Source organism: Prinia subflava, chromosome 2 (assembly GCF_021018805.1).
Source record: "Prinia subflava isolate CZ2003 ecotype Zambia chromosome 2, Cam_Psub_1.2, whole genome shotgun sequence".
NCBI lineage: Eukaryota > Metazoa > Chordata > Aves > Passeriformes > Cisticolidae > Prinia > Prinia subflava.
In genome coordinates, this window is record NC_086248.1 from 20,900,718 (window position 1) to 20,922,001 (window position 21,284).

The 21,284-nt window shown below is 39.1% G+C and overlaps 1 protein-coding gene across 2 annotated transcripts in view; it reads left to right on the forward strand.

Moving 5' to 3' along the window:
- Positions 1-1,685: 1,685 nt before the first annotated feature.
- MYOM2 (myomesin 2) overlaps positions 1,686-21,284 on the forward strand; it is a 79,278-nt gene continuing 59,679 nt past the window's right edge. For both annotated transcript variants that reach the window (XM_063389337.1, XM_063389338.1), the window contains exons 1-6: positions 1,686-4,068; positions 10,880-11,012; positions 12,023-12,142; positions 13,769-13,907; positions 14,085-14,242; positions 15,055-15,147. In XM_063389337.1, coding sequence (XP_063245407.1) covers positions 10,906-11,012; positions 12,023-12,142; positions 13,769-13,907; positions 14,085-14,242; positions 15,055-15,147 — 617 coding nt within the window. In that variant the 5' untranslated portion in view covers positions 1,686-4,068; positions 10,880-10,905. The remainder of the gene's footprint in view (positions 4,069-10,879; positions 11,013-12,022; positions 12,143-13,768; positions 13,908-14,084; positions 14,243-15,054; positions 15,148-21,284) is intronic.

Consider the following 21,284-nt stretch of genomic DNA (forward strand, 5'->3'; position numbering starts at 1 on the left):
AGAATGGCTTCTTGGACAGCAGAGGGACACATTACAGTTTAGGTATCTTAAAAAATAATTTATTTGCTGTAACTCAGTGAGTTGTAACTCAGCGATGTGTTTGTCTTAGAAATAAACGAGGATACTTACTAAAAGATTCACTTTACCTTATGTTGCAGGAAAAAAATCCCAACATTTTGTATGCTCAGGTATTTTAGTGTTTGTTCAAAGACTTATGTTAAAATTGTTTGATGTTCTGGACGCGGTTCAGTCTAGCTTAGATGAATTGCTGATTGAAAATACTTGTCTGGCTGTTTAAAACATCTTACATCTATCTGATGTGGGGATTATTTTTGTTGTTTTGTTTTCCTTCAGCTGCCATTGTCTTCGCTCCTGGGAGTTGTACACCCTTCCCTTCCAAGTAAGTGTATTTTCCTGCTCCAAATTACTTGACTCTTCTCCCCTCTCATCTCCACACAGCATAATCTAGTTTCTGGGAAGGGTAGTTTTAGCTTTTGACAGTTTTCAGCTGCATGAAGGCAATCTTAAATTACTTGCAAGTTGGGCACTGAAAAAGAACATGCATCAAGAAAGAAAAGAAAAGCAGAAAAGAGGAGGTAGAGAGAGAAGTGCTTGGGCTTAGAAGTCAGTGTGGGTTTGTTCTCTCCCCACTTCTCTCACTTGAAAGAGGCAGTAAGGTGTATTCCCTTGGAGATTTGTGCTCAAAGTCATTAACAGAGAAAAGAGCACGATTTTTTTTAATGTGGCTGAATTTGCATGCATCATTATGTCTTTCATTTGTAATACCAAGGGAGATTCTGTGAAGAGAGACTGCTCTAAGATCACCAGTGCACAGTATCCATTGTTCTAGCATGGCTGGAGAAACCTCAGCACAGGGCTGTGTGAATAATTAGGACTGCTGAGGAGATTAGGAACCTCATTGCTAGTTACCAGTCTTTTAATTTATATGAAGCTATAAATATGCAAGAATTTGAAGAAATCAGTAGTTAACACTAACAAAGCTGGGCTTCAGAAGCTGCCATACAAAGATGCATTAGGCCTTCTTGAAACTGGAGAAAGACAAAAGCACAAGGCCACTATTAAGGCACCCTTATAGGCTAAAAACATACCTCTTCTAACACCATTGCATTTCATTTCATTGCTGTTTTGATGTTTAATCCAATGGCTAAAAACTAACACCTTTTTTTCCTGAGCTCCATTTCAGTTCTTTGTCTTCCCCTTTGCTGAAGTAGCTGAGACCTTGATAAAATCTTGCACGTGGACAGAATGGAATAAGCTATTTGAAGATTTATCAAGTCTCTGAGGGTATCCAGCACTTCTCAAAATGGCTTAATAATAACAAGACAACTTCTCTGGACATGCTTTGTAAAAGAAAAGGTTTTAATAATGACAAAAATAATAAACATCATAAAACAAAGAAATATAAGACGAACACCGTGCAGAGAACACTGGCACTGATTTAGGCAGTCCAAAAAAGCCCAGAGCACCTCTGTGGTCGTCCTTAAGTACTGAACGACTTAGGAGGTTTCTGTTGCTAAAGTGCCAATGGAAACAGCTACAGGTTTTGAGAAACATCCTAAGATCCAACCAGTGCCCCTGTGCTGGCACTGAGTCAATTACAATAAGAAGGCTATGGAAAGTTGAGTTTGACTTCCTTACATGTCCCAAGGTGAGCTGAAACTCTCTCCTTTATATAGAATAATTTGCTTGGGTGTGGAAATGCATTACAACAAGACATTACTTAAGCCTGTATCAATTAATCAACCTACATCAAGGGACTGGCATAAAATAAAGAAGTAGTTCTAAAAGACCAAATTCACAAAAGGATTTTAGCACATGCTAAGTTTTAAATGCTTGAATTTTCATACCCTATTAAATCTCTGCTTTAGAAAAGTTCTTAGGGAAGATTTGGGAAGTGGAGGGATAAGGAGAAGGTCCCTTCTGTGTTAGGGGGGAAGTAGGAATGTAATGTAAATTATTTCATAGTTAAAATGTTGGATAATTTTTTGTGCTCTACTGCCTAAATTTCACCACCAGTGAATAACACAATGTTGCAGTTCTTCCTTCTATCTTATTTTGCAATATCTATGAAGAGAAGAATTTATTTAATGTCTTTCCTGGGCAACCTGGGGCTGTCCTTCTTACATGGCTTGTTCTTGCCCTTGGCATTTTTCCCACAGTCCTTAGGCTGCACTTCCATATTTTTGTCATTCAGCCACACCCTGAAGAAAACTTAAAATAGAGGAGTGCTTCAATGTAGAGGCAGGCAGAGCAGGCTGTAAATGCCTCCATCTCTGTAGAGATAATAAATATAGAACAAGAAATGAAAAGCAGAGCATAGTGGGAACTCTAAAGTTTTCTGAAAAATGACCTTTTACCTCCCACAGGAATATTCAGTAGGAGAAAAGAGATGAAGCTGGGCAAGTAAAGTGGGTTTGCTCTGGATTATTACATGCTAATTACTTTGACAGCTGCTTCTGAAGCAACATCTACATTCAGGGCATATGCAGTCATTCCACTCTGTCTGTCTCTGTAGATCTAATTCTGTCAGACTGAGTTATAATTCAAGATCAATGGGAGGAAGGGAGAAGTCTCTTTCAAGGAAATGGTAGCCCTAGATGATACAAAAGTAAGAAAGATCCTTACCAGAGCTATTTAGGAAACTTGAATGAACACTGCAGATGGGATGAGAATCCCATTAAAGGATTAAAGGCTTTTCCACCTCTTGCTCCATTTCCCTGCATGTATATATAAGAAGAATACATGCCTTAAAAAGAACATTGTTCATGTATCAGTGTCACATATCAAGCAGTGGAAGAGATTGTCATTTAGTGACTTTGACAATGACCAGATTTCTATATAAGTAAATTGAAAATAGATCTTGTTACTTTCAAATAATTTTAAGATCAATTAATTCCTTACCTTTTTTATGTTGCTGACTCACTGATTATTTGAGTCATTATGGGCTAAGTCATGAGGTGTGATTAGGTCTGCCATATAGCCAGGCTTTCCCAGGCATGTTGTCCTACGTCCAGACAGAATAAGAGGAATGTGATTAATTATTCATGCTTGTCACAAAGCCTTGTGAGAGGTGCTACCCTTCCTTCCCTTCCCCCATAGGGGTGCAATCCCTGTGGAGTTGTCTACCACCAGAATGGGGCAGAGTGACTGAGCCCAAGCCTGCCAGCTCTGCAGAGCCAGTGCTGCTACCCCAGGCCATCTAGGCATGCCAGAGCCACCACAGGAGTGCCTTGTAGCTTCTGGACAGAAACCCAGGAGCCCTACAGGCAGCAAGAACCCATTTTAGTCAGTAATAATCAGGAACCATCAGAGACTATCAAGGTCTCACAGGGTTGACTGCTTGGGCTGGTTTTTTTCCTCTGCATGTTATGTCTCTATGTGTATTAAATTCTTCCTATTTTACCTACAAGACATAGAAAAATCTCTTTCAGATTGACTGGTGATGTAATAGAGATGGAAATAATAGGGGTTTTATACAACTGGTATTCTTTCATATGTTGCAGACATTTTCACATCCAGAGAGCTCTTAAAGAAGCAATAGGGAGGCTCATTTTACAGCCCAGAGCACCAAGGGGATCTTATGTCTCTCCTAATAATATTATGGAGTTTACGTCTCCTCACTGTTCTTCTAAGTTACTGACCATTTTGAAACTTCAAACTTTTCTAAATAAAAAATTAAACTGTTTTCTGACATTTAATTGCTTCCCATGTGCTTGGTGTTGCTGGGAAAAGAAACCCCACTTTTAACATAAACAACTGCTTTTTAAGAAGTGAGGTTTGTTTTTTATTAAAATACAGTCTTAAACTGCATATAGGCTAATGCTTTTCCTTTGCCTTTATATCACTCCCTTATTGCGTGTTAGGCTGACCCCAGTTTTAAGAGAATCACTTGGTTAGTTCTAAATATAGCACTGCATCTGCCCTTAAATAGGAGTGAAGGGGCAGTAGCCTTTAGAGAGGGGAATTATTTGTTTTCCTTGGGCAGGGTTTGCTAAGCTGAGAAAGGCTGGTCTACCTCTCTGCTTTGCAGTTTTTCTATATCCCTTGGTAAGTCCATTTTCTATCGATGTTTTTCTTGTACAGAACAAATGAGAGTGCTTTTAGGAGGGAGTTGGGTGCTTTCCTGTAAAACCAAAATTACTTTCCTGAGGGAAAGCAAGCAATAAGTAGGACACAAATTTATTAATGAAAAGGAAAGCAAAACAAAAAAAAATAAAGTAAGATTGTTTTGTCCTGCGCATAGTCACCTTGATTTTATTGTGTATGACATTCCCTCTGTTTCTTTCTGCATATAAAGAACTACATTACAGAAATCCATAGCTCTGTTCGCATATATCCTTTTCCAATTGCACAAATATTGGCAATGCCACTTTCTTGTGTGCTTATACTGTACAATTTTTCTGAAGTTTGTATGTAAATAATTAAGCATAAAATCCTGTAGTAGCTGGAAAAACTATTTGGCCTGCTGAAGAACGGGATGTAGATAGAAAAAAAAAAAAAAAAAAAAAAAAATCTGCTTTTATTTTGTGTCTGCCGTGCTTTCAAGTACACGTTTCCAAAAGGCGTGTTTCTGGTGTCTGTATTGCTCTAAGCTAAGTGATATGTTCTGTGCCACATGAAAATTCCAGCTAAATACCATTGATAGAGTCTTGGGAAATCAAGTTCATGTTCTTGAAATTATCCCTTTGTATTGATAATGCCTGTGAGCCAATAAAAGTACCATAATGAAGGATAATGAATCTTGGGATGATGGAAAATTAGTTTTATAATCTCACCCTCCAACATTCTTAGCTGTCTATATGAAGGGATATAATACTTTGGGCAAGTGAATGAAAGTCTTCAAACTTTATCAGAACATGTTTGAACTCTGTGCATTTGGAATGTCAGGGTGGCAAGGATTCATATCAATGTAGACAAATTTAGCCTCATTTAATTCCCAGTCTTGTATGATCATGAATTCATAAAGTAACATCCACATCAGTAACCTGTCTGGGATATATACTGTTCAGCTTCTATGAGAAATATGGAAAGAAAATCAGTTTGGAAGCTTCCACTCCTTTCCTTCATGAGAGTCACAGAAAATGCAAAATTACTTCTTTTTATAGACTCACTGAAATACAGGATCTGGTGCTTCCCTCCACAACAATTAGCTTGCTGGAGGGAAGGGTACCTATGACTCTGCCTCCTGCTCACCTCCACAGAGCAAAGGTCCTTATCAAGGGTTGTGGATATGACTGTGACTACCCATTATACATGTCAAATTACCTCCACACTGACTGCTCTGGCTAGAGTGTGAATCAAGCCATTCAGGGACTATTACCAAGTCAGGGTGTTCATTGGAACCAATCATAGATGTGCTGTAGCCAAATGATTGCATTAAATTGCTGAATCTGCCTGAATGTCATTGAAAATAGTATCATTTGATGTTGGGAAATGTTGAAAGTCTACTCATTCAAAACACACGAAATTAGTAAAAATGATAGACAGATCTGTGACGGCCACTATTGTCAGCTGCTTGAAAATGTTGCTTTGCTGGATATTCAGAGAAGTAGAAATAGAGAACTCAATTTTTTTCGTTGTTGTTATTATGTTTAATAACAAAAGTAATGTGTGCATTTTGGGGTATTATTTGAATCTGTTTAAAACCAGTTGATGAAATGAGGAAAATATTATTTCCATGACAAGGAGGTGTGATTGGTAAAACATAAGATTAACTATGATGCAGCTAAAGAAATCAAAAAGAAAAACACAAGAAGTGTTCAACCTTGCTGAATGATATTTGGAATTCAGCAAAATAAGCAAGTGAGAATTCCATATGATTTTTTAAAAAATGATGAGCATTTGTGTTCTATTGTCAAAAAAGCTAAAACTGAATTCTTATGCAGACTGAACAAGATCTTCAATGGAAGGTGTCAAACATCTTAAAATGACAGTATATTTTGTTTTTTCATTCACAAAACATAATTTTCTGTGGAAGATCTAAATGTGCACATGTGTGCAGAGAAAAAAAGACTGGAGAGACATATTAGAAATTTTGTTAAATCCATTTTTTTTCAAATTAGTTTCTTATCAAAATGAAGAAGAATTAACCAGATCCTCTACATCCCGTTCTGTTTAGACTGCAGTGTCCAGAGCCGCAAAATGACTCATGACAAGATTTCCACCAAAGTCAGTTTATGGGAGAAAATGATAATATGTTATTAAGTCTACAATCTCTACATCATGGATATAACCATCTAGAAAGGATCACATATTTTTTGAGGCAACATGGTAATTTTTTATACTGGTTGTTAGGAGCAACCAATTAATAGAAGGTGGGGGTTCTTCCTGTCTTTCTTTGTGGTATGTAGGTGATATGGATTTAAATATATTTTATCAGTTAAATATCAGGGACTTTTATGCACCATAAAAGTATAAGTTGGCAGTTTCTTGAAAACACTTAACTTTGAACAATGTGGAGAATAGCTAGCAGAATAAGAGACAGGTAGAGAAAAAAATGTGTAAGTAGTGGAAAAATGGGAAAAGCCCTCAAATCAATGTAAATGGTCAAAGAAATTTCTAGCTACGTGAGGACAGGCAAGAAATTGTGGATAATTTTTGGCACTTCTGCAGATGGCCAGGAGCAGAGATGAGCACAGAAGTGCACGTTGCATGATGTAGCACTGGCAGGTCAGGCTGAGAAAATACATGCTGTACAGTGCATGGCTCATGACATTGACATGAGCCCTCTGAATCTGGGAATGAAAGTTGTCTATCTATGGTGAGTGCAGCCATGTTCTTCTTGCCATGGCATTTGTCAAGCCATCCATCAATTTAGATGGTTGTGTGCCTGCTCTCTGAGGCAATGTAAATGATCGTGCTAGAATTTACTGCTTGTCCTTTAAATCTTAAATTAACTCACTTATCAGAGTAACAATGTTTATATCAGACCCTTGGCTTCTCTGCTCAAGAATGTGGCTCCTTGTCATGTGGCCCTAGATTATGGCTTTCTATTCAGATCACTATTACTGTGTCACAAAACTATTCATATCCTGACCTGGGAGCTCAGCCTTTTACTCATGATCAAGTAAAAAAAAAAAGTTATATACATGCTACAAAGCATGAATAAATCTATGTTTATGTAAACTGACTTGAACAGTCTAATTCACCTGTGTTGTATGTCATTAATCCTTAAGGATATCTTGCCTGAGGTAATACTTCTCTTTGTGTTTAATAATAAAAAGAAAGGAGTACAATGGTGCTACATTCCATTAACAGTGTAAAGGTCAGATGAGACACCAAATGTTTTAAGGTCACCTTTTTCTGTAATTCTGGGTCTTTTTCTTGAACCCCGGGTTTGTTAATAGGATGTGCATGGTTGTAACTCAAGGATTGTTTATGACACACAGGTCATGTATTTCAGCAAGGCCTCCAATATTCTTGCAGTAGAACTTGGTAAATAAAATTTGAGATTTGCTTTTTAATTTGTTATAATCATTCAGAAAGTTTGTCTTTCTCTGGACTTACACTTTTTTTGTTGTTGTTATTGTTATTGGACTCTCAATTTTCCACTGGGATTTTTTTCCCAATTTCTCTGCCAGACCACTTCCTTTATCTCATTTTTGAGTCAATTCTACCAATTCACTTGCCAATATAGCTAGGTCTCCAGACACTGTCACTAGTAAAATTTTAGTTCACCTAAATCAATAAATTCACTGGGTGTAAGCTGTCATCAGCATATCATGTTCTCTAACTGTCTTAGTGGTAGGTTGTCTAAATATTAGACTATATTTCAAACATCTCATATAAGTGTGTATCAGTGGAAAACTGGAAAAACAGTCAACATATTGTTCCTAGGGATACAGTATAAACTTCTTTTATCAAGAGCTCAATACCGTATATGCTGCTTTTACAGTGGGACTTTGATTTTGCTCTTCTGATACTTGTCTTTGCAGCACTATTAAGTATTAAATACGTACTCTGCAAACGTTTTTGTAATTAACTGATGATTATTATTACATTTGGAATTGTTGCCAGGCAGCTCCCCTCTGTGTTAGCAGAAGGCAAAGTGAATCTGGCTGCTAACAAGCTCAGTTAATTGCTTGTATGAAGGCTGTGAGTGGATGCCTACCCTGGTTTCTATGCTAAAAGTGATTGGGTAAATGAAAAATACATTAACTCAAATTTGAGGGGTCCTGGGTGCTGACAAATAGAACAAGATACATTAATTAAACGTAAGTTTTACACTTAGTGAAAAAGGCTGCACTGTAATGACAATGGTGTTATATCCTCCCTCAAAAATGAAAATAACTTAGACTGATCTGTCCAGATAACTGGGCATTTCTCTGCAATCCTTATAAAGTTGATCTCAGTGTGAATTATAAACATGGTAACATTTGCATTGCATGTTGATAAATTCACTGTATTATTTAACTTTGCCGCATGTAAACATGAGTAGCTCTATGAACAGTAGAGTGAGATTAACCTGTGTTTGTCTTTCGTACCTCCATCTAGGCAAAAAGGCTAATTAAAAATAGAAAAAAGGGAAAGTTATACCATTAATTGTCCAGTGTACAAATGAAGTAATGTGGAAATCCAGTGTCATGTACACAACAGGCACAGTTAGACAGCAGGAAGAAAACCAGTGTTCAGTGTCTGCAGATGTAGCATCACATGATGTACAGGTATCAAAACCAGGAGAAGGAAGGCTGCTTGTGGGTCTGTGCAACTCTGCTCATGTAACCACGACATTGTGTCTATGATGAGTTACTAGGTCCGTGAGGGGTCCATGTCAGCCCAGCATTGTATGAGGGCATCTTACTAAGCCAGCATCTCTATGAGGTGCTGAACTAATTTGCGTCATGCTAACTTTCTTATTTCTCTATAAACATGGCAATATATTTCTTTAATGCCCCATAGTAATGTTGTAAAGCTGTTTAATTTTTTGTGTTGTAATGTCTTCTGTTTGCTTAAACCCCTCATTACTGAACCTGTGACTTGTCATTCTCATAAGTCTTGAAAAAGAGCTGGAAAGGTAACTCTAAGTTATGCAGAAGATGCAGCTATGAGGTGATAAATTGTAAAAGTCTCTCTGGATCGCTGAACATTTTAAAATAAGATGTGACTTCTATTAAATATACCTACTATTTCCTCCCTCCTTTTTCTTGGAAAAATAAAAGCAGCTAATATGAGAGCATCATAATTTGGGAGCAGCTGACTTTGCCCTCAACTATCTGCAAGTAACAATCAGACACATTTACAGTTTTTTACTCTACTTAACCAATGACTAGCATTTCCTTTTTTTGATAAATACTATATTCTGGAAATATGGTATATACTGTCATTTTAACTTGTTAAAGGTTTCATTTAAATGAGTTTATAAGATTTCTATTTAAATCCCTTTGAGCTTTCATTTGATATACATCACAAAGCTGCTTATTTATGTGACTTTTTGTTACAAATTTGGACTTTTGATGTGGGTCTGAGGCAGGCTCTTCTTGGCATGGTCCACGTCCAGGCACGGCCAGGCTGTGGGGAGCTGGAGACTGGTTCTGCTGTGCCATTTCTGGGGCAAAAACTGCTGGCTCTGGGGACTGACATAGGGTCCTGGGCTGTGGGCAGGGTAGGAGGAACTCTGGAGGAGGCCGGGCTGGGACAGTGAGGTCCATTGCTGTCCTCAGGACCCTGACACACTCTTAACATGAGTGAGCTGGTGTTGCTTCACTTGCCATGGGTGTCCTGAGGTGGATCCCTGGCCATGCCTTAGTCTGTGCCCTGGGTGCTGCCATGGAGCTGGCAGCCTGCACCCCACAGGAGCATTAACTACAGGGATGCTCCCCTCAGCCTTCAGTAGGGTATTGGATGTTACTGTAGTAATTTACTTAACTAAATCTTCATCTGCTTTATAGACTTATACTGGGAGCTTGCTTCTGTTGTCACCAAAGCGTAGGTGCCTTGTGGGGGAAGTTTTGGCTGCTCTGTTGGGATCCCTCACCACCATTTGTGGCCCAGGAGTAAAGAGCCCCATACCCTACCCAGACTACAGTTACACAAGCTGGCACCTACTCACAAAATGGCTCATGATATTCCCCACTTTTGCAAGAAGCTGTCATCATTTTTCCAATGAGCACAAAGGGATGCAGACACTTCTGTGTTTCCTTAATGATACGGTTGGTAATCTGCTTAAGTCAGGCAAATGTGCTCTTGTCCCCCACACTGCTTCTAGGAGCACCCTGAAGGTTTCTTAGAACCTTCTATCCAAATATTGATCAAAAACTGTGCTATGCTTTGGAGAAAGTCCACAAGAAGGAAAGCAGAATGATTGATAGTCCAAAAAAAATAACCCATGAGGAAAGATTGCATGAGCCAGCTTTGCTGAGTTTATATAAGAGAGCAGGAAAGAGAAGTATAGAAAATCTTCAACAGGCTGCTACCAAAGTGAATGAATACTGTCTATTTGTTGTCATGGTGAATTGGACAAAACATAATGAGCATAAATTGCCAAAATGGAAAAAGTGAAAGGTTTGAAGAGTAGAGAGCTGAAATGTCTAACAATGGCCAAAAACCTGTCAAATTTCCATCCCTGTAAATCTCTCTGGAGGCGTTAAATGACATCTGCAAAGAAGGGGAAAAATGATCGAGTGAAATATCTTTTATGCTATCATCTATGATTCCATAGCTCACACTGTTCGACTGATAAGATACAGCCTGAGGTACGTGTGTGACTGATGGCTGTGTTTGTCACAAATTGGTGCAATTTTATACATTTGGACATGTTCACACACATGTCTACATATCAAAAAATATCAAACCAAAGTGTCTGAAATATATGGCTGAATGTGTGCATGGCTAAATATATGGCTAACTCCACTCTCTGCAGGAATTGCTGGTTGTCACAGAGGAATTATGTCTTCAGTAGCAGTGCCATTTTACCAGAGGAGGCACAAGCACTTTGATCAGTCCTATCGCAACATTCAGACAAGATATGTGCTTGAGGAATATGCAGCAAGAAAGTAAGTGCCATGTGTTTGAGCATAGACAGGCCTCTGTTTTGGGTAATCAGTCCTTAGAATCAAGATAATTACCTTTCCCCTCCACCCCCCAAAAAAGTGATTTATATAGAATGACAGTTTTCCATTTCCTTCCATTGGTATGCTCCTTGCCTATAGTCTCCCACCAGCATAGCTAAACTTCCTAGCAGCATTGCAAGATACCTACACAGACCTTTTAGTTTAGGATCTGTCCTGTTTGGTACCTCTAAATGGAAAATTCTTCCTTGTAGGCTAAAATTGAAACTGTGACGTAAATAAAATTGCCATTAAATTTATTGTTAAGTCATAGAAATAAGCTTTTTACCCATTCTTCCATATGACAGGATGATATTCCTTCTCCTTAAGCTGGCTATAACTAATTATAGTTTTTGTGATTCAATTTCTTTTTTAAACTTAAATGAGGGCTTAATGCTTCTCATTTGAAATCTCAGAGTTTTAACCAGAAAATACACATTCTTTTTGTCTCAAAGCCTGAAAATTTGTATTGTGGTTGCTTCAGAACCACCGTTCTCCCTACTTAGTAATTAACATGCCTGTCTAGCTGTCTAGCTGCTCCAGATTCCCTTATGAAAGAGGACAGTTGCAGAAAGTTCTGTGAAATATAGAAAACCGTGAATACTTAGACAATGCTATGGGGAATCTTTATGATTTGTGTATTAGACAGGCTGGTGCCCTGGGGTTCACTGAAATGCTGTCATCACACCTGAATGATTGAAGACTGAAATAAATATAAATTTAATAGAATGAAATAAAATGCCTAATGATCCCCAGTAACAGATGATGGGAATTAAGCCCTGAAGGACAAGTGACAATCAGCACCTAGTGCAGTCAGTGAAGATGCAAAGGTTTCTCACTGAACAGTGCTCAGTCAAGGTGTTCAGCTCATTCAGCTCAAAGTAATTTCTTTGATGTTTATGAGTTTAAGTTTTACCTGAATTGCTGGACCATAACAATGTTTTTTACATTTGAAGGGCTGCTTCCAGGCAGGCTGCTTATTATGAATCTTCTGGCTTGGGCAAAACGACGTGTAGGCTCTGTGCCAGGAGGGCACGCACCTTGGCGCATGAAGCGATGCAGGAATCCAGGAAAAGGTAAAGCTCTGTTGGTCCAGTCTGACCTGTGCAGTGGCTCTTGTCCCAACTCTTTTGCCAGGGCTCTTTTCAGAGTTGACAGGACTGGAGGATTCCCTGTCACTGTTCTTCACTAATCTGTTTTGGCTGGAACACTAAATGACTGTCACTTTCAGTCTCATATTTCAACCCAGAGTTTTTCCCCTAATCCCCACTCTGACCCTTGAAAATAGCTTTAAACCAGAAAAAAAAAACCACAACAGAATCTGCCTGGTACCCAGAACTCATTTTGAACAGAGCTACTCCACTATTCCTAAATTTCTAATTTGGATCAATTTAAACATTTTAAATTTTTTCCTGAATATCAGAAGGATTTACTGTCATGTCTCAGCTGCAATGCTGATAAGTAGTCCCAGAGTAACTGTGCTGATGACAATATTCCCCTTAGTGAACGTCACTGTCTCTGCTCTGCTTTGGTCTACAGTTACTGCACCAAAGATTTGGAGGATTTATATTACAAGAAGGAATTCTGCCTTGTTTGTAGAAAATACATTGTGCAAATCATATACATCCATATGGTTCTGGTACTTGGATTGGTTTGAAATATATAACCTCAGAACAGAAATCTCTAGGAAAATCAAATGATTTTGTATACTTTAATTTAGATTTTAAATTCAGCAATATAAAAGACACAACACGTGGCAAGACACAACTGGTATTTAAAGTACATTGAAATGATACAAAGAATTTTTTTTAAGTATCAGACAAATAATGTCTTGATTCACTGAATTTCATGGAAGTTTTCTTATTTGGGTTGTTTTCAGTCTTGCCATATATTGATTTTATTGACAGATATGTTAGAAATAGCTGATATTCAGTACTTTCATTTGTCCTGGGAAGGAAAGAGTAGCATAGGCTGTTTACTGAATCAGCAGGAATGAAGGAAACTGAGCTTGTTGCTCCTAAAAACATATATGAGTTGGGGTGTTTTTAGGAATTCTGAAAAATACGTGGAGTTTTTTTTTCATAGAACAACTCACAATTTTTTCAATACTTTATATTTTCCTGGTGGTTTCTATAATAATTTCTGCTCATCTTTGTCAACGGAAAGCTTTTTTTGCACTCAAATGTTCATCAAATCCTTGCAAACTCCTTGGTCTGTATCTTTCAGGTGAGGTCAGGTGATAGAGCCCATGGAGCTACAAGAGCTCCAAGGTTCTAAAGCTTATAAAGCTAAGGGTACTATGTAAGCAGGGCACAACTTTTAATAGGTTGTGAACAGAACTTGCTTTCACTCCTCTGCCTTCTTGTGTCAAGGGGAAGGAAAATCAGGGGCCAGAAGGAGGCCAGGCAGGATCTTGGTCTTGATTACCAGAGGATTGTGGGGAACCATATCAATGTGACCACTGCAAAATTCAAGACTTAGAGCTGTGGTAGCACAAATACAAGGGGAAAGAATATTGAAGAAAATTCACATGATTTCACACATCCATTATTAGGATACGCAGACAGATGCTAAGAAAGATTCCTAACCAAAGTTTTACATCTTACTGATACGGTTTCAGAGCCCTTGTTTGCCTGATGTGTATGAGTGACAAACTTAAAGCTTCACAATGGTTACCTGATTTTTTTTTTCTTGTCCCACAGAACTCATGAGCAAAAGTCTCATGTAAGTGATGAGAAAAGAATCCGTTTTGCCAGTGAGTTGTCTGCTTTGGAAAAAGAGATTCACACAGCCAGACACCGTGCTCGAGAGCATCTGGATAGGCTTGCTGTGCAAAGAATGGTACCTGCTGAATCTTTTTGCTCCTATGCAAAAAATAATTACAATATATACTGAAATTTAGCCCTGTGCTTCAAATATGAGTAGTGATGAAGCATCTTTTTGTGAACTTAAAGTTAGGTCTCCTAGACTATTTGAGTCTGGTGCCAGATCCTTCTTTTCTTTCCCCATGTTTAATAGGTAGAGGAAAATATGGCTCTGGAAAGACATATCATTGAAGAAAGAATAAGTCGAGCCCCTGAAATTCTAGTGCGCCTGAGGTCTCACACCGTCTGGGAAAAGATGTCTGTGAGCCTTTGCTTTACTGTACAAGGATTTCCAACCCCTGTTGTACAATGGTAAGAGACTGGCCTTTCCTAGCCCTCTAAAAATGTTGCTAAGCTTTTTTCATTTGAAAGTTATGCCATAGCTGATAAGTGTCATGCATATAATGGCTTTGTTAAATCCCCTTTATAATCCTCCTAGATGTCCTGGATCATAGCAGTTGATACTGCAGTGGAAGGAGTGGGAGGAAAACTTGCTGAGTGGCCATGTGCAATGTGAGAAGCAAACCTGAACATTTCAGGAGGCAGACAGTGGAAGGCATTCCAGTCTTTCTGGCCATTGAGTTTCCTGAATACATGTGGGAAAATGCACAGAACTCACAGGATACTTTCTAAGCCTGGATAAATGTGCACAGGACCACTGTTGTCATGGGCTGCATCTGTGGTCGTTGAGGAGGACACGACTGCCCTCCTCTCTCAACATGTGCTGTCCTTTACACATGAAAGCCTCAGGCTGGATGTAAAGACATAACAAAGCATAATTCTGTTGCTGCTCCCCTTTTCTGTGCTGAAGCATTTTACTGTGGTGCAATATAAAGTTTGCTTCCCATCTTCCCGTCAGGGCTGGTGGACTTGAAAATTCAAGCCCCATTCCATCTTCTCTTTAATTCTTTTCCTCCTTTTCTAGATTGAGTGCTCATCTTCTCTTTCCACTTCCTTGCTGCTGTGATGGTCCTGCTTTGCCTATCTATCCCTACATACTGGAAAATACTCTGTGCATGTAGAGAGAGTTCAGATGACAGTAGATGATGTCTTGATCCTAAGATCTACCAAATGAATGAATAGTTGCTGATATTTATGAGTTTTATTTTTTTCTTGATTGTCAGGTACAAAAATGAAGAACTGATTTCTCCTGCAAGTGATCCAACGAAGTACAGAATTGAAAGCAAATATGGAGTGCATGTGTTACATATAAACAGGTAAATCTTTCTGGGAAATACAACAGGTTTTTTATGCTGTATACACAGCTTTTTGTATAAAATACAATTAAAAATGCACATTAAGGCTAAAAGAGAATTGTTAAATTCAGCACATTTTTCTATTTGTACTCACTTTTAGGCTGGAGAAGGTTCACCGAGTACCTGAATATTAGATTATGAAAATGAAATTATAAATTAGATATTTGTATTCATTAACTTCAGCAATCTACAAGATATAAAAAGAAGAGACAAGTAGATGAAAAATGGTAGTTCCTTTTTTATTAGAATTGTATCTTCTCAGCCTTTGAAATGGAAGATTATCTGTTCTTGTAATGATGAAGCTCCTTTAGGTAAACAAAATTATAGCTGGGCAGGGCAGGGATACACAGCTGTATTTGTTTTACTATATGCTAGATTCTTTTTCATGTCCTTTTTTTTTCCATGCAAAAAGTAAGGAAGTGTAAATTACTTTTTAAAGGTTCTAATTTACTTCATTTTCAAAATGTTAACTTTGTGATATAAAACACACTTGGGTGTAATATCTTCCCATAAACTAATCCCAAGCTATCTGTAACAATTGAAATGTTACATGTGACTTTCTGTAACCTTTTTAAAAAATATAAAACCACAAATAAAAATGAAGACATGACGGCAATATTTAAAAAGAAAATGAATATCTAGAGACACAAACCCCTTCTTTTAATTTCTCCAGAACATGAGCATCAGCTGTGCTGAAACAGCTGGAATATTTGTGGCTAACACTTGGCTGGCCAAACATTTAATCTTCTACCTTGACTCCATCTGTCAGCAGTGGAAGCAGCCTCAAGGCTGCACAGCTTTGTGGCATTAGTACAGAAAATAAGTGCATCATTCCTTCTGCTTTTGGGAAAGACTACTTGCCTTTGTCATCCTTCAGCCAAGTCCAGCCCAACTGTCAGCCTTTTCATAGCTCAGGATGGGAGAAACATATCCCTGTACAGAACCAGGCAGCAAGAATCACCAGGCTGTTGCTTCCTAAGATGCTTCAAAGCACTCATTCTTCTACCCTCAGACCATGAATAACTTGCTAACTGCTCTCTGTACCCATGAAATCTGTATATACCACTGTTTCTTCCCACCAACATTACTTTTGAAGATAATAACGGGAGGTTAAAATTAAAATATTAAATATTAAAAATATTTTAAAAGCTTGTCCTTTTGCACTCCTCTCCCTTCTAGCAGGGAAATTAAAAACTCTTTTTTGTCTGGATGTGTGTGAGTGCCAGTCAGGAGATGAAACTTTGGTCCCTCCCTGATGGTGAGTGACTGTGCCTGTTTATTTCCCTTGGTTAGCACTCCTGAGGAACTTCTTGGTGAGTCCACATGCCAGTTATGTAGTATGTAGGCCCTCTTGTGACATTTTTGGAATAAATAGCTTTTAGAAGAAATGAGAATCAGTGCTGATGCTGCTTTCTGTGCATCTGTAACCATCAGGCTGAAGGGTAATAATGGTTTCCATCCCCTTGGTGTTTTTTATCTCTTTTCTCTGCTGGTTGTCAGTCATGTAGGCACAGCCAGCTTTGGGAGTGTTCAGACCCAGCTGTATTTCAGGCACGTTCACACCACAGAGTCATTTACTGGCACCCACTCAGGCTTCCCCACCCCCTGTACTAGTCCCAGACCTGCATGTACTCATGCAGTCTCCCTCACATTCAGCCAAGATGCCATCTTCAGAGACTCCTGCTCCATTTCTCTTTCGTTCTGTCTGCCAGTGTCGTCTTTTTGCCACCTAAAGACTCCTGGCTGCTCTCCCACAGATTTCCCTTCTACACTTAAAATAATACTGGGGGATGGTTATGATTTACACAGTTTATTAAATTAAAATTTCTAATTTACTTTTCTTTCTTTATTAATAATCCATTTTATTTCTAAACTTGATCATTTGCTGTATTTGCTGTCTTAAACACAGAGGAAATGGACATGCAGGAAATGGAAGAACATTTTGTTAGTGCATAATTAACTTTAAGTATGTCTTGTATTGAAAGAAATAGATATATAGATAATGGTTAAAATATATAAATTATTAATGCTTTTATACAAAAGTATCAATTAATTCTGTATCTTCCATTAATATCTTTATGCACTTATATTTTCTATTTTATGAATAATTTGTTGTTCTGGGAGGTGGAGCCATGGGGAGTTTCTTCCTATGCACTTGTGTGCTCCTCTCAGCTGTTCATACTAAAGTGCTGAGCTGAAGGTAATCTTATCCACAGCCTCTCAGAATGGCCTTGGAATTTCTTGGCTACTTTTCTAGCACTTCAGCGAAGCCCAGGGAGTGCACTTTTTCCTTCTGATGCAAGTGTGATATTTATTCCTGTGAGTATTCCCTGATCCCAGTGGAAACATTCTTGAGGCACTGAAACCTTACCGTCACCTTGTTGTCTTAAAGTAGTAACTGGACACAATTTCATCCCCCACTGTTTGCTGTTCTCCAGAACCCATAAGCCTATACAGTAACGAGATAATTTTAATTGCTCTCTCTCATATTTTTATGATGCAACCTTCTCAATTACCACATTTTCTGCGTGTGCTCAGTGCTATCATGATTATATGATATATATAATATATCTCTTCCTTGCTCCTTTTAAACTTCAGATGGGAGTTTGAGCTCAAGATCTCCCTTGAGCAGTAAAGAGAAGGAGTTTGGAATTCAAGTCTATTTTTTACACATCTCATAATTATAGCAGAAGTGGTATGCATGGGGGTAGTGGTTCCATTTTTCAGCTCTCATCTGATAGCTTATTAGTAGGAGACTGTGAGGAATCCTTGGAGGAAAAGCCCCTGATAGTTGAAATGGATCATATGTGTCTGAGAATGTGCATGTTTGTTTATAATGTATTTTTTTAATCCACATAATTCAACTTTGGATAGGCACATAGTACAAGAAAAGATTTCTGTATCAGCCAAGATGAGGGTGGCCATTGCTTTATGGCATACCTGAAAAATATTTTCTATCTCATTGAATATCTTAGTAATTAACAGTTGTAACTTTTTAAGTTCTTAGTTGCTAATACTTGTTTCTCAGCAGACTTGGGCTTTTTTTTCTTTCTTTGTTTACTGTGATGACTTGTTAAATGGATCCCTGGGTTTTATTCAGCTGTGACTGGCTGTGCTGTATTCCCAGCAGCCGTGGCTGGCTGGCTGGTGTGTTCAGGAGGCAGGGGATGCTCCTCCCTGGGGTATTCCCGACTCCCAGCCCCGAGTGAGCCGAGGGTGGGCTGAGCTGGGTGCTGGGAGCAGGGAATGACATTTGACTTTCCAGAGCACTGTCAGTGTGGTGTGACCGCACAGACTCATACGTATATAGGGCTCAAGTTTCGATCGTATTTTGTCTTTTATTAGGGCGCTCTCCCTTTCCCGTTTAACAGAGCCTTAGCAGGGCACATCACGGCAGAGGAGGCTGGCAGCTGCCTCGGGAGCTGTGTGGCAGAGCCAGCAGAGTGCAGTGTAGCACCTGCTGGCAGAGGCACCGCCAGCCTCTCCTCTGGTCCTCAGCACCACCCGCACTGCTTCAAAAAGAAAAGCTTAAAAATTGAATGAACCTTCTCCTACAGCTTTCTCATTTAACAAATGACCCTGTGCGGTCAGTAGAGTGCTATTTTAGGTTGATTAGGCACGAAAGGCTTGAGATGATTTAATCTGGAGAGATGGAGAGCGAGGCGTGCCCTTTCCCTGCTGGAAGAGGAAGCGGGGCAGAGCAGGGGTGGTGAGACAAAGGCGATCCTCGGCACAGCCCGCAGAGCCTTTGAGCTGTGCAGGGTGGGTGGGTGAGAGACTGCAGCTCCCCGACTTTTGCAGGTATGCAGTGTCAGTGGCTGTACAGGCAGCAAAATGCTGTGCTGCTCTCCTTTCCTTGCTGAAAGGCAAACAGCAGCCCCCAAATACGTGATCTTCTGACTTGTCAGACACTTCCCCTATAAGCTGCAGTAGCTGGGGGCTTGAGGAAGTGGCCACCTCATAACAGCTGTCCCTCTGCCCTAAATATGAAACCCAACCAAACAGAAAAAATCAGATTCATTCTGACTGGAGAACCAGGACAGGAGATAACAATTCTGCAGAGTATTTACATATTTTGATGTCATCCAGCCATAACACTGAAAATTTGGTCGTTTGGATTCAAAGGAGTAATTTTTAACTCTGTAATTTGCTGCGTACTGCCTCGTGTTCTTTACATGCACTGAACTGTGTTTCAATTCAGGCAAAGATGCTATTTCACCCTTAACTCCTGTGTTTAAATCTACACTAGGCAGTTAGATGAATATATGCATTTTAAATAGATGTATCTTCCTGGGGAATATTCCCCACACAAGTATTAGCACTTTAGAACCTCATGTGGATTCAGAGCAATTTAATTTTCACAAAAAAGTATTAGTACCTTGGGACTGATACAGCTCTGCACTCACATTTTATGCTTTCTAAATGTACTCTATGCATATTTTATCTGACCTTTGTAAAGGCTGAAAAACACATTCTCCACCATAAAACACGAATAACTGTTAGACCACACCTCGCCTCCTGGGTACTTCAAATGTAGTTTCTAACTGGTCTTGACTCAGTGCACTTTACAGTGCAATTTAGAAAATCTAAGATTTTTTTTAGAATACAAGGAAACAGATAATTTCCAAGATAATCCTCAATCTCAACATTATCTGGCATGAAAAAAATCAGAACCTTATGTAACTTGCCATCCTGTCCAACTTTCTTCATAGTGGATATGAAACAAAAGTGCTGTCTAGCTCCTAGCCACTAAAACCCTACATTTCCAATATAAGATTTAAAGGGGTTTCAGTGGGTACTAGGCTGTCTAAGATGGTTTATTTCCCTTCTGGTGAGTCATATGAGTGATCATACCAAAGACATATAAATTGCTTTTAAAGCAGTAAGCTACAGAAAATGGGTAGAGTGTTATGACCTCTTAAATAGCAAGAAGTGCCTGGCCTGTGGAATTGTGTGTTCGTAATAACTGTAAGAACCTCATTTCTCTTAAAAAAAAACAAAGGATACTGTAAGCATGTGGCCAGCTATTTGGTCAGCTACTTCTTTCTTATGTTCTCCCTAAGAAAATGAATTATAACTCTATCTCTAACTTTTGTCAAATATTTGCTTTCAGATTTTGAGCTTCTTTTGGCTAAAGATATGACCCTCTTGTGAATCTCCTGTCTGTTCTAGAGACATTAAAGCTCATATTCTGTTTTCTCTACCTTGGATACCATCACAAACAGAAAGAGCTCATCAAAAGATTTATTTTGCCGTTTCTTAGGAGAGCAAAACTATGGGGAGGGGATTGAAATGAGCACAGATATATAAACATTTGAAAAGTTAATCAGGTATCCTCCATTCTGCTGCTTTTTTTTTTGGGAGACAACTTTGCGGTTCTTACACCTTTAAATTTCTGACACTTTAAGTGGTTTAGCACAGTTTGGGACCCCAAGTTAGTCCACAATACATGTTTCTCTGTTTTCTGGATTATTTCTAGGTCACCTGTTGTTTAAGAATAACTCTCTCTTTAGATGCTAAATCGTGTGTAATTCTTGCAGATATTGCTTCCTATTCAACTGTTTTATGTGGTGTTCTGATGAAAAATGAAGCCAACAGTGAGGGCAGATGATGACAGTTTTAAAGTGAGATTTAATCAGAGTTAACCTCAGTCAAGCAATGCTGATTTTTTTATCTTTGTTGTTAACACTCTACAGCAACAACAAAATGTTAGAGAGCAGTGAAGTTGGATTTGAAAGAAGTGAAGCAGCCTGAAGTAATGCTTTGTTTATGTGAGGAAATGGCCTCGTGCAGCAGTGCTGGTGTAATGTTCCTCACTCCTGTATGAGCTGGGTGCTGTGTGCTGTCTGAATCATGTCCAGGGCAGGGAGGGATCAGGCCTGACCAGCACACACAGGGTGGCTCTTCCAGCAGTGTCCTGCCAGGCATGTGCACCATCCTTTGGGAGGGTCTGGCTCATCCAGGAGGAACTGGGCATGCAGGTGGTAGGTGAACAGTGTGCATCTCTGTAGATCTTTGGCAGGATGAGGGTTGGGTTGTGCCTTGAGGGGCAGCAAGCCCTTATAGGGGATGTGTCTGGGGACAAGGGGTGCAGGGCA